The 13,574-nt window shown below is 44.1% G+C and overlaps 1 protein-coding gene across 1 annotated transcript; it reads right to left on the reverse strand.

Moving 5' to 3' along the window:
• Positions 1 to 3,394: 3,394 nt before the first annotated feature.
• LOC119394515 (uncharacterized) lies at positions 3,395 to 12,739 on the reverse strand. The gene is made up of 5 exons (XM_049415804.1): positions 12,563 to 12,739; positions 10,612 to 10,675; positions 6,888 to 7,047; positions 4,845 to 4,986; positions 3,395 to 3,937 (listed from the first exon to the last, which is right to left on the reverse strand). The coding sequence occupies exons 1-5, from the start codon at positions 12,716 to 12,718 to the stop codon at positions 3,935 to 3,937; spliced, it is 525 nt and encodes a 174-aa protein (XP_049271761.1). The 5' UTR covers positions 12,719 to 12,739; the 3' UTR covers positions 3,395 to 3,934.
• Between the last annotated feature and the right edge of the window lie 835 nt (positions 12,740 to 13,574).

Below are 13,574 nucleotides of genomic sequence, written 5' to 3' on the forward strand. Positions count from 1 at the left end.
CAGGTGAGTAAAGCGGGCAACCTTCATGAAGAGTACTGAGGCCCACTCTACAAATATTGGTAGTCCTAGGGCAAACCGTTCACATATGTGGGGTAATCGGCATTTCTAATAACGACTTCAATATTCAACCTGTAATGTGCAGCTATAAAACGCGTAATCTACGGCCTGATTGGAGTAGGTGTCGCGCGTACAAACGCGGCTGTCGAAGCGCTTCTCCGTGAACAGCTGTACCGGTGTGGTGGCGCCAGAGCGGGCGCAAGGAGAACTAGGCCCCGGACGCCGTTTCGGCGCCACGCAGCAGGCCGCACCTGTTTTTTTTATGTAGCGGCCGTGGAAGTGTTGAAGGGCTCCTGCGTCACAAACTCTTGTGCGGTATTTGCGGCGGTTTTCAAAGGAACACCAAGTGCGAACGCGTCAGTGCCGCCACTCAGTCAACATTTCAGCAGTACAGCGACGCCAGCGTGATTGTCGCGCTGTTTTCGCCAACTCAACACAGCGCTTCCCACAGGCGTGTTCGTGGGCGTTTGTCCTCTTTCGAGTTTTTTTCGTTTTTTCGTTCCACCCGCAGCATGAAAATTTCCACTCTTGAAGGCAACAAGGGCGCAAACGCAGTACTCTAGTGCAGCTCGTTTCGTTTCTCTCGAATATCAGAGATAAATAAATGGACGGGTTACTACTACTTAAGTTACACATCTGAAGATTTTTCGGCAGTAACGAATCGGTAGGAACAATGTCTCCACAAACAAGTAAATAGTAACATTTCTCGCCGCAAGTGCCACCAGGGGCGCTTGCTTCATGGCTGTGAGTAGTACGTCGTGAGAGCGGTGAAATTTAATGCGAGTCATCATAGCCAGGTTAGAGAGAGAGAGGGCAACTTTATTTAACCTTAATTCTTCGTGCGTGTGTGCATAGTCTGTGCGATTGAACTCATAGATGAATCGTGCCGCTCGCTGGCGTTGCGGCGTGAGCACTGCTCCTCGGCACGAGCAAACGCGGTGGGCGGACTCGATCTTCGCCGCGGGTGTCTGTCAATCAAACTGATTGACGTCTCGTTGATTCTAAGATTACAATCTTCAGAATCAACGAGATTACAATATCGTTGATTCTGAAGAGGCCCCAGTTCAACTCGTGACTGTCATAGTGCCGGTGTGACTGTCAAGCGTTTCATGCGGTGGACGCTAAGCAGCAGCTTCCTTGCATGTAAAATAATATGGTCAGCTTGCACTACTTATACAGAATTGGAGCCTTCGGAGGAGCTTGTGATCACCTAGCTTCTAGCTTTTTACGTGGCTCGTCTAGTGAGTCTGCTCGGTCTGCTTCGGAGTGAAGACCACGACAGTTCGGTCTCAATTCTGACAGTAATAATTAGCTAGGTCTTAATTAACATGATATCGAGTAGTCCTGTCTTAAGTGGTAATGTTTGATTAACCCACCATTATGTACGCGTTCTATTGGCAAGGTATAAAATAGTATGCAGCTTATTAGCATAGTCCTAACTAGCACGATGCTAATTAGTGTGTTTTAGTGTGTAAGGTCTTAATTAGTTCATTCTAAAAAGACAGCGCGTGCAAACACGGACACAAGAAAGAAGTCAGGACACCACAAACCCGACTGACCACTGAAGAGACGCACAACGGTGGAAAAGAAAGAAGGCACGAAAACTTATTTGCGCATGGCCATGCAACAGGCGAACCTATCAATCCGGCACGCGTGGCGGTCTAAGTCGAAGACAACTATTAAGACATTTGATTTCATCTTTATGCAAGTTAATCGACGGTTGGCTCACGCATGCGCTACCACTATTCTCGATATACCATGCCTCAATCATCAGGTGCGTTTCTCCAATTCTATGCCGGTACAACACTGCACATTTATCGAATTTTGGCGTGCACTTACAATCTCGACAATCTAAAGATAGATTAGAAGGTGAGCCCCCTGTTAGTGATCTCTTATGTTCCAACAATCTCTGGTTAATGCATCGGCCCGTCTGTCCTACGTAGAAGAGGCCGCAGCTGAAAGGGACCTTATACACCACACTCGTACGGCAATCAGTGAATTTGTTGGTGTGTTTTACGAAAAAATATCGGTCTGCTTCTTGTCTTTTACTCGCTCATTCTTCCTCTGCACAGCGGCACAAATCTTACCTAGCTTATTGGCAGCCGTGAAAACAACATTAACGCCGTGTCTACTTCCTCCTTTCTTTAACCTGTGAGATACGCAATGACTGTACGGTATACCTACGCACGTTTCTTCCTATCGCTTTCTGCAACCATGCTCGGACTTAACACAATGGATTTCTTTAAAGGGACACTAAAGGCAAATATTAAGTCGACGTTGATTGTTGAAATAGCGGTACAGAAACCTCGTAGTGCTGCTTTTGTGCCAAGGAAGTGCTTATTTTGAAATAAAATCACGTTTTTAGTGGTCCGCAACGCGTTAGCGCGCTTCAAATCTTCCGCCTGAAAATACGACTTTCAAACGTCACTGCTGCCATGCTCAACGTTGCCCGCTTTTACTGCGCGGCCGCCGACACTAGAAGCAGCCGAGCGGAAGTAGCGGGACCCACAGTAGCAACAACGGCGCTGCGGCAAAGACTTGCTCGGATGGGCACATTCAAAGCCTTCACCAAGTTGCGGTTGGTCTCGTAATCCTCAGTTCGAAAGTGCAGCGAGCACACACGCAGAGGTTTTGACTGTTTAGCACACTGGCGCAATGGCATGACACTATAAGCCACTTCGAGCGTAAGGGTTCATTCCGCGGCACCCAGGGAAAGGACACACCGGTTTCCTTGCTGCAGCACTGGCGTTGTGCACCATTCGGGCATCCGGCAATATCACAAGCTTGCGGCATTTTGTCGAACTATCTGTCAGAGCAACTTTCACGAGCGCGCAAAACACGCACGGCAGTACGCGATCCCGAAACTACCACTGAGACGGGCGAGGCGCAGTTCGGCGAAAACGGAACCTTTGAACCACGCGCGCCGTTCCCCATGGCAACGCCACGGATGTTTTGTTTTCCATGAATCAAGCGGAAACAAACAAACAGCATTTTATTACGTCTTTTGATGCTCGGAATGTTCTTTTTTTACTGCTGCTAGTTTGATTACTAGTGATTTATTGTAGGCCGACTTCCATACGTCATCGGGATCACTTCGAAAATGTCCCACTCGTGGCGCTCATCATGTGATACATTTAGCTTAATTTCTCGGTAAGTAGGGCACTGCTGTTGATAATATTGCCGTTTGAGAAGTTGGCATACATTGGGCTTTCACTCTGACATAAATTGTTATTTTCCTTTAGTGTCCCTTTAAACGTTCAGCGACAGTGGCCCCTGCATGACGAGGATACCCTACACTCTTAGAAAAAAAGGCTCTTGAATACGGAAAAACCTGTAGGTAAAATGCTGCCGACCACTCTTCCGCATAAGGTAAACGGTAGACCAGAGATGACGTAGAATTCAGAACACGTACAGCTAATAACACATAACATTACCTTGCCCCGTAACAAAGAAATGGAAAGCAGATCACGAAGTCAACTCCGTGGACAATCTATTGCACTACATTAATTGGTATGCTAGCTGTACGTAAAAAACAAATGTGTCTTCTGTAAATGCGATATTAAGCATGCGTAAAAAGAACGTGTTCTCCGAAAGTGCAATAAAGGTGCACGTAAAAAACAAATGTGTCTTCTGTAAGTGCGATATTAAGCATGCGTAAAAAGAACGTGTTCTCCGAAAGTTGAATAAAGGTGCACGTAAAAAACAAATGTGAAGCATACGCAAAGTGAATTCACAGAAGTTTTATTTGATCTCAATATCTTATAGATCTAGAATGCGAAATGCAATGTATAATGGAAACTTGTAAATAATCGTGGCATTTGTACTATTTCCAAATTCTCGTGGTACCTGTAACAATGTGCAGTATTGTGCACTGTGTTCACTGGAAAAAAGAAAAAAAGAAGTGTTAGCACAATCATGCTAGGCGAGTACAGAAGCAAGAATTATAGCAAGCACATAGTGTCAGCACATTCTGACGCCTCAAACTCGCGCACCAAAATTGTTGCATAACTGCACCCCCGAATTTTTGTACAACTTGTGCGAGTTATACATTAGAAAATTTGGTAAATGAAAGGTCTCTTTTAGCCTTACATGAATAAAAGGTTTCTTTTCATAGAAGTTATCAAGGCTCTTTGTTGTCATTATTTTTAAGTCATAAATTTATTTCGTAGAACATTGATAAAATTAGACCTAAAAAACTCGCATTCCAGGATGATTGTACAAATACATTAATTTCTCCCTGATTATTAGCTTGAGAAATACCACCACATTTGAAAAATATATACAGCTAAACTCTTTTATAAGAGACATGCACTGAGGGGCACTTGTTGTCAGTGACTGCATTTTTTCGCATGTAACCGACACCTCCAATGCAAACCACGAAAGAAAAAAAAGGGAGGGGGGGGGACTCCCAGCATATTGACAGGAAGCAAACTCACACACCAAAATTGGTGCATAACTCACACCCCGAATTTTTGTACAATTTGTGCGAGTTATACATTAGAAAATGTGGTAAATGAAAGGTCTCTTTTAAGCAGGGTACCATGTTCCCATTTTCTGATCAACCCCCTTTTCGATGCAGGCGCACGGTGTCTCTTATATGCCAATTGTCTGTTACATCAGGGTCTCTAATAAAGAGGTTCAACCGTAAAATCCGAAAACAACTAACCGTACTGATAATGCTGATAAGCTTACTCTCATGATATGCCGCTGAAATGGAGCACTTCACATGAAAAATGGTGCCACGAGAATAAGCTATTAGATGACATTTCATGACCGGTAAAACGCACCTGGTCAGAGTCCAGCTGCTCGGGTGAGACGTTTGCTCGAAGCACATGGTTCAGCTTCATATTTCTCGAATTAACCACTGTCCTTGACCGCTGTCCCCCTTCCCGCTTTTTACCGGTTGGTGGATTGATGAGGAACAGCTGCCTGTAAAACGAAAAGTGTACCTTTACCTCACGAAAGGACACGCAATGCATTGATAGCACAAGACTGTGTAACACCACTATAGAAAGAAGTTAGCTGAGATAGTATTAATACTACCACTACATAAAAAATATATTCGGTTTCCCAAGTCATGCTGGCCAGAGCAGACACGTGCACAAGTGGTTCACATACATTTGCAGCGACTGCTGCATCTGACAGTGCAACCAGCTGAAGTGAAATTTAAAAGCATTGTTGGCTGTGTTGAGTGGCTTACAAACCATTGTGCAGTGCAACAAAGCAGCTATGCACAACATTGCATACATTTTAAAAAGTAATGTGGTTTTCACCTCTAATGTGCACATGGCATATGATGGTTGGTGCAGGATTCTGAAATAATATGACCACATGAAGTTCCTGCACACCAAAGTCAAGATACATAAATGTCATGTGCAATTTTCTTCTTTTACATTGTTGCTTTCTTGTGCATAGATAACAGGTTAATAGGCTGTGCACATAATGTAATGAAACAATGTGTGTAAAGCAATTAGCAAATTCTATCTGCAACAGGAAATGCAAAAAAGTGACGCCTTAAACTAACTTAAAATTTCAAGCAAGCGTCCCCCCCACCTCCGCTCTGCAACTCGAAATTACCAGAAAAGTGGAAGGCCGTGGGGAGGGGGGGGGGGAGTTTACAGAATGGCACCAAAATTCAGGATGGTCGTGACAAATTATTGCTCATTTGTCACTTCGGGGGAAAAAAAAACGGTGCATATGGACTACCTCAGAAGTCATTTGGCTCTCGTTCTTGGCAAGGTGCATTACAATCAGGTCAGGGGCGTAGTCGGAAATATTTTCGGGAAAAGGGGAGGGGGTTCCACCATATTTTATGTATGTTCGTGCATGCATATCTACATATGCAAAATTTAAAAATACCGGGGGGGGGGGGGGGTCGAATCCTCCAACCCTTGCCCCCTGGCTATGCCCCTGAATCCCTTTAAAGGGACACTAAAGAGCAAAAAGATTTTTCTCGCATTAGTAAAGTGGTCTTCCACGATACCAAAAACGCCACGCTTGCTGCGAGAAGACGCTTAATAAGCGAGAAAACGTGCAAAAAGAAAATACAGGTGGCGACGCCACCTTGGAATTCCCGCACCATTTGCCTGACATCACATATTTTTGACGGCGCCTGCTTGGGCCTACGTAGTTCCTAATCGGTTGAATCGAAGTACATTGTTCTCCGAGGGGGCCAGAGACTTGACAAAACGAGTTTGTGGAAATTTCTTCGAGCCAGTGGCGCCAAAACACGTTGAATGCTCTTTTAAATCTTTTACATCACGAATTACAAAGTTCGGCACGAAATTTAAAAATGAAACTTTGAACTTGTTTTCTCTGCTAATAATAAACCTATGGTGGTGAAATAAACTACACAAGAGTTCTTCGAGGACACTTTATCAATCTAAACCAATTCATTGTTTCTCTTTAGTGTCCCTTTAACAGTGGAGCAGAGTAGTCTGTACAGGTTAAGTCATAAAAAGCATAAATTTTCCTTCATAATAGCAGCTTGCAGTGCAGTGCTTGTTTAACCTCAATTAATTGAGTAGACATTGACAAAGTGAGTGATTCTGGTGTGTGTGTGATGCCACATTCCAATCTACAAATCGCACCATTATCAGCCCACAGAGCAGGCCAATGCTTTTTTTCTCATGTATACGGGATTAACGATTTCAGACTATGGCAAGCCATAACTTACACAAAAATTCGGAAACACTTTTGCTGGTTAAGAATATGTGTGCAGCAGTACTGAATGCCACACACAATTTAAGGTGGCACTTAAAATGTGAGACTGATAGCACAGTTAACAGCCCAAGACCACCAACAGAAAAAAAAAAAATTAAGTAACTGACCTTTGCAAGAATTCCAGTGTTGTCGCAGCATTGTTCGCGTACATCATGTTGAAAGCATAGTAAGTCAGGAACATTACGCAGACTGCCTCGGTGAAATTGGATGCTTCGCAAAACAGTTCCTGCTCACAGGCCACATAGCATTTGTCCGAAAAGATGGTTCCTGTGAAAAAAAAATTTAGTAAGAATCTCGTGAAACTCAAGTTACAGCATCCATTTCAAAAAGACCAATAAGAACTTAACAAGTTTCTCAATATTTAAAGGGTATTGGTGTGAGAATATTGTACCCAACTTTGTTTTTATTCTGTATCAGATGGCTGTGAGCGACATAACAAGTGTTAACCGCAGCACCCTATAAACATGAAGAATTAAAATATAAGCTCATTTATGTAGACATCAAGATGCGTTGCAAAGAGAGTGGAGCTCCTTCCCATAAGGCGCATTTCAAGATGTCTTTGCACATCATGAATATTTAGGGTGATGGTCAAAAACTGCTCGTGCCAGTGCAGGTCAGCCTGCTTCAGAGGCTGCATGGTTGACTGCAGTGTCCCATCATAAGCTAGATGTACAGTATACAGTAGACTCCCGTTAAGACGAACTCGAAGGGACCGCAGTCATCTGTTCGGCTAATCAGGAGTTTGGCTTATCAGAAGTGCCCCCAAAAAGAGACATGCTAACTGGCCAAGTGCATCCAAATATGTTACTTGGAAACACTGAATGGTATAGACTTACAATGGGCGCAAAAAGACAAAAAAAGCATTTATTTAGTTCAGCTTGAAAAAAACTATGCCTTCAGGTAGAGTATTTACACGAATCTTACGAGCACCTGATTTCGCTGGTTCAAAAATAAAAATTCTCATTAAGATATTGCTACCACATCTTAATAAAACTGTAGCACGCTCCTAAGTTTACGATTACAAAAAAGAGAGAGAGAGACAAACAAGCACAATTTTCAAAAATAAAAATTCTCATTAAGATATTGTTACCACATCTTAATGATAAAACTGTCGCACGCTCCTATGTTTACGATTACAAAAAGAGAGAGAGACAAGCAAGCACAATTTTCCTTCAAAGAATGTAAAACTTATTGTCCTGGCAGTTCCTTTTCTTCCGTGAACCTGTTTTGCTGGCTCTAAGATCACTTCTGGATACGCCTTGGTCGTGTGCTGTTCCCTTGACAGTCATTATATGCAGAGTTGTTTAAGAAAGTCTGCACGGTTTTCTTCGAGGTCCGGATATTATCCAGTTTTCGGTCCGTAGTAACTTATTCAGATCGACGTGTAGCTGAAGATATCCCATCGCGCTACTCACGGTCACAAGCCTCGCGCACACGAAAAAGACACGACGCAGCTATATTCAGTGTGCAAAATAGCCTTCCCTTGTCGTGCACTTCCATATTAAAATGGCTCATCACAATTTACACTTCACTGGGAACAGATACAACGCGCACAGGTTCTACGCGAACCAACGCGAACTGACCACACAATGTGCTCGGCCGACATGGCGGCCGCCATTGTGTGATGGTGATGACAATGCACCTGACCCCTCTGACGGGAGTGCTAGCGCCGCAAACTTGGTTTCGGTTTCGTACTCGATTCCCACAGTCAAATTTTTGTTCCCGTTGTCACTTTCGTTTCAGTTTTATTTTCACTCCCCTTTCGTTTGCTTCTTTGCTTGATCCGGCATTACCGGCATAGCCCGTCGATCTCCCGCTCCAAAGTACTCCAAAGGGAAGAGGCAGCTGACATCGTCATCATCATCATCATCAGGCAAGGAGGTCCATGTGCGTACAATGTGCGGATTGCCGCTGCTGGAAAAAACGTGTTGCCTAGATTGTGAAAACGTGGTGTTTTGTCGAACGTGAGGGTGTACTTGGGGGCTAGTGCCGCATTCTAGTTGTCGCAAAGGACGACATCGACGATAAAATAAATGTTGCACTGTTCGTGTAAACGTCTGGCGTGAATTCGGACGCACAAGAAATCCCAGTGCGGCTGAAGTGTTCTTGTTGAGCCTATGATCTCCGATGGCCAATCCTCCTGCACTGCTGGCTTTTTAGCGAAGTGCAAACGCGTATAGGCCGTACTCATCTACTGCTAGGTAAGTGCTGCTGCGCTGTCACGGGGTGTGCCAATCGGCGAGACAGACACTGTTCGGCAGTGTTTTGAAGGTAGGTGGGCTAACGCACTCTGTAGCTGCCGGTGGGTATCGTTTATCGAATGCTGATTGCCTAGAGCATCACGGCGAAACGTCAGCATTTAGCAGCGGCTTTGTCAGCCGGTTACTTCGTCGCGTTCTTGTATAAACGTGTTCAAATCCGAAAAAAGGCGGTGATGGAACACCGAGCGAAATAACGTTTCATGTACAGGAAGAGGCGGAGAGAAACAATGACTGTATACTAACTGCTGAAGAAATGATCGTAGGAAACTTGTTCACCATTTTTGCAATGCGCATAGCCTTATTGATTTGTCTGTTTGTGCGTGTGTGTGTCAGCTGATCCGCATATGTGGGCGGCATTGTGGTGCCCGCAGATTCTTCTGCTTACCTGCTGCTACAGCAGTGTATCGTTATAGGTAGGTGTAAATTGGTCCTTTCCTGCTGCCTAAACCCTACGATGAGACATCAGGCAGGCTATACCAATGTTCCATAAATCAAGAAAATCGAGTGCGCAACATCTAAAGAGCAAGGCTCAAAGCTACTACACGTCATAATATAGCAAGCATCTCAGGCCTGCCTTGACACCACGCAGCAAGCACGCTAACATCAACCAACGCCTCAAATATTTCTATTTTGCCCGCTGCTGGGGCACATTGGTTAGGGTGCTTTTATGCTCACGTGAAAGACGCGGTGTCGATCACAGTTGTGGGGGTCGCATTTTGATGGGGGTGAAATGCTAGAGGCATGCGTACTGTGCAATTTCAGAACCCCCAGCTGGTCGAGATTATCCGGAGCCCTCCACTCTCTCGTAGCTTGTATTGCGCTTCGCGACGTTCCCACGAATCTATTCCGATTCATTCCAGCTGTGTTATCCTTAGGATTCGTTGATTCCGTTCGAAGAGTGGAACAAATTTTTAGCACTGCGGCGTAATACTTGTTGCTGAAGTGCCGCGAACAATAGCTGCACAAACAGCACACGCTTATACTTCTACTGCAGAAGTAAAAGTTCTATAAGCCCCACATATAAGACACTTTCTGTGAATATAAACATGAGTTTCAACATTGACAAAGTCAATAATTAACAAGATTACCTCTTTGATCAATGTATTCTTTGCCACTAGCAAGGGGAATACAGTAGATTACCTTCTCAGCACAGTACGAAGCATTCTGATACAGCACCTTTTACAATATAAGAATTTTTGCTCATATATACATACATAATAAAATATACATTGAATGCATAAACCTTAAAGCTTTTGTGGCATGAAAACACAAAACGCTACACCATGTTACACATTTAACTTTTTATGTAGTGCAACACCTTGCAGGAACACAGTATCACTGCTTTATTTTAAAATTTAGGAGACACCCCATCAATTAAGTGCATTTATTAAACAAAAATGCAATCAATGCAATTTTAGCTGGAGTCTCAGATTCTTGATTAACCTAGCCAGAATGGTAAATCTGTTGAAATGAGTTTGAATGCACCTGGGTGAAAAACTGCCATGCACCTGCAAGATGAAACACTTCCCTTGACACACTAGTTACAAACTTGAAGTAAAACTCAGCTTACCTAGTGCTGCAATGATGGGCGTAGGTGGCAACTCAGAAACCACGTCTGTTATACTTGTACCATGCTGAAAAGGAGCAGAATGACTCTGTAAACAGACAATCTGTAGCATGTACTATTTCAAACTAAGAATGTTTTTTTTCCCCATAAATATTCACTGTAAAGCATCATGTATATGTCGTAATTTGTATAACCTTCCCTTATCATGACAAGGTCAGGAAAATAAAGCTTTTCTGCTGAAAAAAGCCATATGCCTATGCATCCAGTGAAACCAGGTTTTATACAAAGGCCCACTGAGATCTCTCTGTGTAATACTGCCACACAATGAACGTTAAATTTCAAGAAGTCTGTGTGTGCCCACATGAGTAGCTGCAGGGCAGTATGGGGAGCTGGAGTGCCAGCCACCCTGTCTGCTGCGGTTTCATCTGCTCATCATGCCTGCAATGTGCAAGCATGCAGTCACGCAGGCTCATGGTTGCAACAACAGTGGCTTACATAACCCTGTCTAAGATTTTGTTCACTGGCCAGACATACTGGGAAGGACAAAGACCACAGCTAAGAAGCGGCATGTTTGATCTCTAAATTGTGCATGCCAGCCATGCAGCGTAAACACTTACTGCACCAAGAACATAGCAGAGCTGAGCACATACTGAGAAGTCAGTCACCTGCACTTTGCTGGTCATCTTTCACAGCAGCATTCTTTTTTCTTATTTATTTGCTAGTTACCGTGCCTTAATGGCTGTGTTCATACCTACTGCCCCAACACTATTTCTGTTAAAATTTCGTCACATGATACACTGAAGCATGTTAGCACATCACATGCAAAATCACTGCCCATATCACGTGATAGATGAGGTCGATCCTGACTATGCAGTGCATCTTGCGTAACTAAAGCCTATTTCAAATACTGTGTGTTAGCACATAGGCGGAGAGTACTGGGGGACTTCCCCCCCCCCCCCCCCCCCCCCAAACGGTTTCATAGGAGGCAGACCGCCCTCCCCGTCATCAGCCCAGGAAATTTGTCAAGATCTTGGCTTAGGTCCTCGTCTACTGACAACGAACTGTTGCCCGTCCTGTCCGCAGTAGCTATTTCACAGGGGGCTTTTCATGCCCGCTTCTTTTTCATTTCAAACTTTTAAAATTCGGATCATGGACCAGTGATGAGAGAAACATTCAGTTGAAAATGCCCCTCAAACGGATTTGTATCTGCAGAATACGTCGAGTCTTGAATCGCGTAGCGACTGGTTTTCAGAAAACAAAAATGCTACTGAGAATACAAAGCAATCCCGACACAATCAGTCAGGGAATGTTTTCGCACAGGCTTGCTCTCCAATAAAAAAAAGGGTAATTCCCTGGTTGTCTACAAATAGGTACACTTCAACATGCCTGCCCATAAAAGTTGCAGAGAAAAGATGGTACGCATTTGTTATTTATCAGCGAAGGGTTTTGCTACCAGTTCAGTGACCTAAAAGCAACTCAAATACCCATCCATAAAACAACCTTCAACGGAAAAATTCGTAACCCAGCTTCGCACTAGGTCTAGTGGTAAATGGCATTTTCTACCATCTGATACTTATTTTTGGCCATCTTAGATTGTATATTCACTGGCATAATTAAAGCCTCTTGTGCCAGCATTATTAGCCCATTCTCTCCTGCCTGGTGCATGTTTTAACCAAGTAAGTAAAGCATGTCAATAAAAAAATTCGGCAGATCCCATGCATTGTCAGAATCGATTTTATGCGATGCAGTGAGCAAGTAGCAGCCTATACGACCTTTTTTTCGCTTTGAGCCAGGCCCGTAGCCAGGGGGCTACGGGAATGAAGGAGTTACACTACTGGCCTGGGAATGAAGGAGTTGCACATAACAAATATGCATCAGCGCTACTTTTAAGAGCTGCTAATTAGCATTTCTGTAAATATATAAATCGCAAAACTTGGTTCTACTTTAAACATACCTCGAAAACTTTGAAGAGGGCCTCTTCTTTGACGCCAAAATACGCAGCCAACAATGGCACAAATGCCACATCCTTAGCGTTCTTGCAGCCCTTTGACACCTCCCGCTCTGTCTCGATGACCCATTCGTTGACATCCCTCTTTACTACAGTTTTCATGTGCTTAAACAGCAGTGGGGCGTAACCCCGCAATGACGCCTTGAAACCATCCTGAAATACAAAAAAGTCTGAATTAAATATCCCCAAAACTATGTTCTGAGCAGCTACCCTCGTATATATACTTTCCATTCGAGTAAGCTGTGTTAGCATGTTAACTTTCAAAACTTCATTACATTTGCCGCCTTCCTAGACTTAGAAATATCAGTAATGGGGTGATATGCAAGAATGGCTGTGTACTTAAATTTAATCCACATGAATGTTTAGAAATGCCTACTTTTCAAATAATTCAGCACCTTCCACTGCAGTGCGCATCACAAGTATATGAAGACTGTAGCAGGCAGAAGCCCAGAATTACTTTTGAAAAGCCAGTAGTATGTTTAGAAGAAGTGACGAGCAACAGTCTTAAAGGGGTCATGAACCCTTTTTCCAAGTAATGATCTAATGACCTCAGTTTCGGAGTTTACTGCCTCCCGAATCGATTGCCGCAAAAATTTCTCGAATCCGTCAAGAATCAGCGGAGTTACGGGGGTCTGGCGCACACTCTCAGCGCTTTCTCTCTTTTCTCGTGCCGACAAGTGCACTGGAAGCTAGACAGGGAGGGATGACACGGGGGTAAGAAGTTACGTCAGCGCGCGTCATGAAACGCGATCGCTCTCCCGCTGTGATTCGCATGCGCGAGTGCGGCTACCGTTTAAAGTTAGCAGACTGAGGAGTGCGGCGCGGGCAAGTGGCGGCACCCCGTGGCAAGAAGCGCATCTCATCCGGCTATCGGCCAATAAGCATGCTATGTCTCCGCGACGTCAAGCACTACACTAGCAGCTGCACTGGTCTAGCAGCTTATCCAATGTACTTACAA

The sequence above is a fragment of the Rhipicephalus sanguineus genome, chromosome 5 (genome assembly GCF_013339695.2).
Source record: "Rhipicephalus sanguineus isolate Rsan-2018 chromosome 5, BIME_Rsan_1.4, whole genome shotgun sequence".
NCBI lineage: Eukaryota > Metazoa > Arthropoda > Arachnida > Ixodida > Ixodidae > Rhipicephalus > Rhipicephalus sanguineus.

What these genes read in the sequence shown, in the direction of transcription:
- LOC119394515 (XM_049415804.1), bottom strand. Translation starts at nt 12,718, where the DNA reads ATGAAAACTGTAGTAAAGAGGGATGTCAACGAATGGGTCATCGAGACA. An exon ending in GCCCATCATTGCAGCACTAG is followed by an intron (nt 7,048 to 10,611) that starts GTAAGCTGAGTT and finishes TTTTTTTCACAG; the next exon opens with GAACCATCTTTTCGGACAAA. An exon ending in ACACTGGAATTCTTGCAAAG is followed by an intron (nt 4,987 to 6,887) that starts GTCAGTTACTTA and finishes TTCGTTTTACAG; the next exon opens with GCAGCTGTTCCTCATCAATC.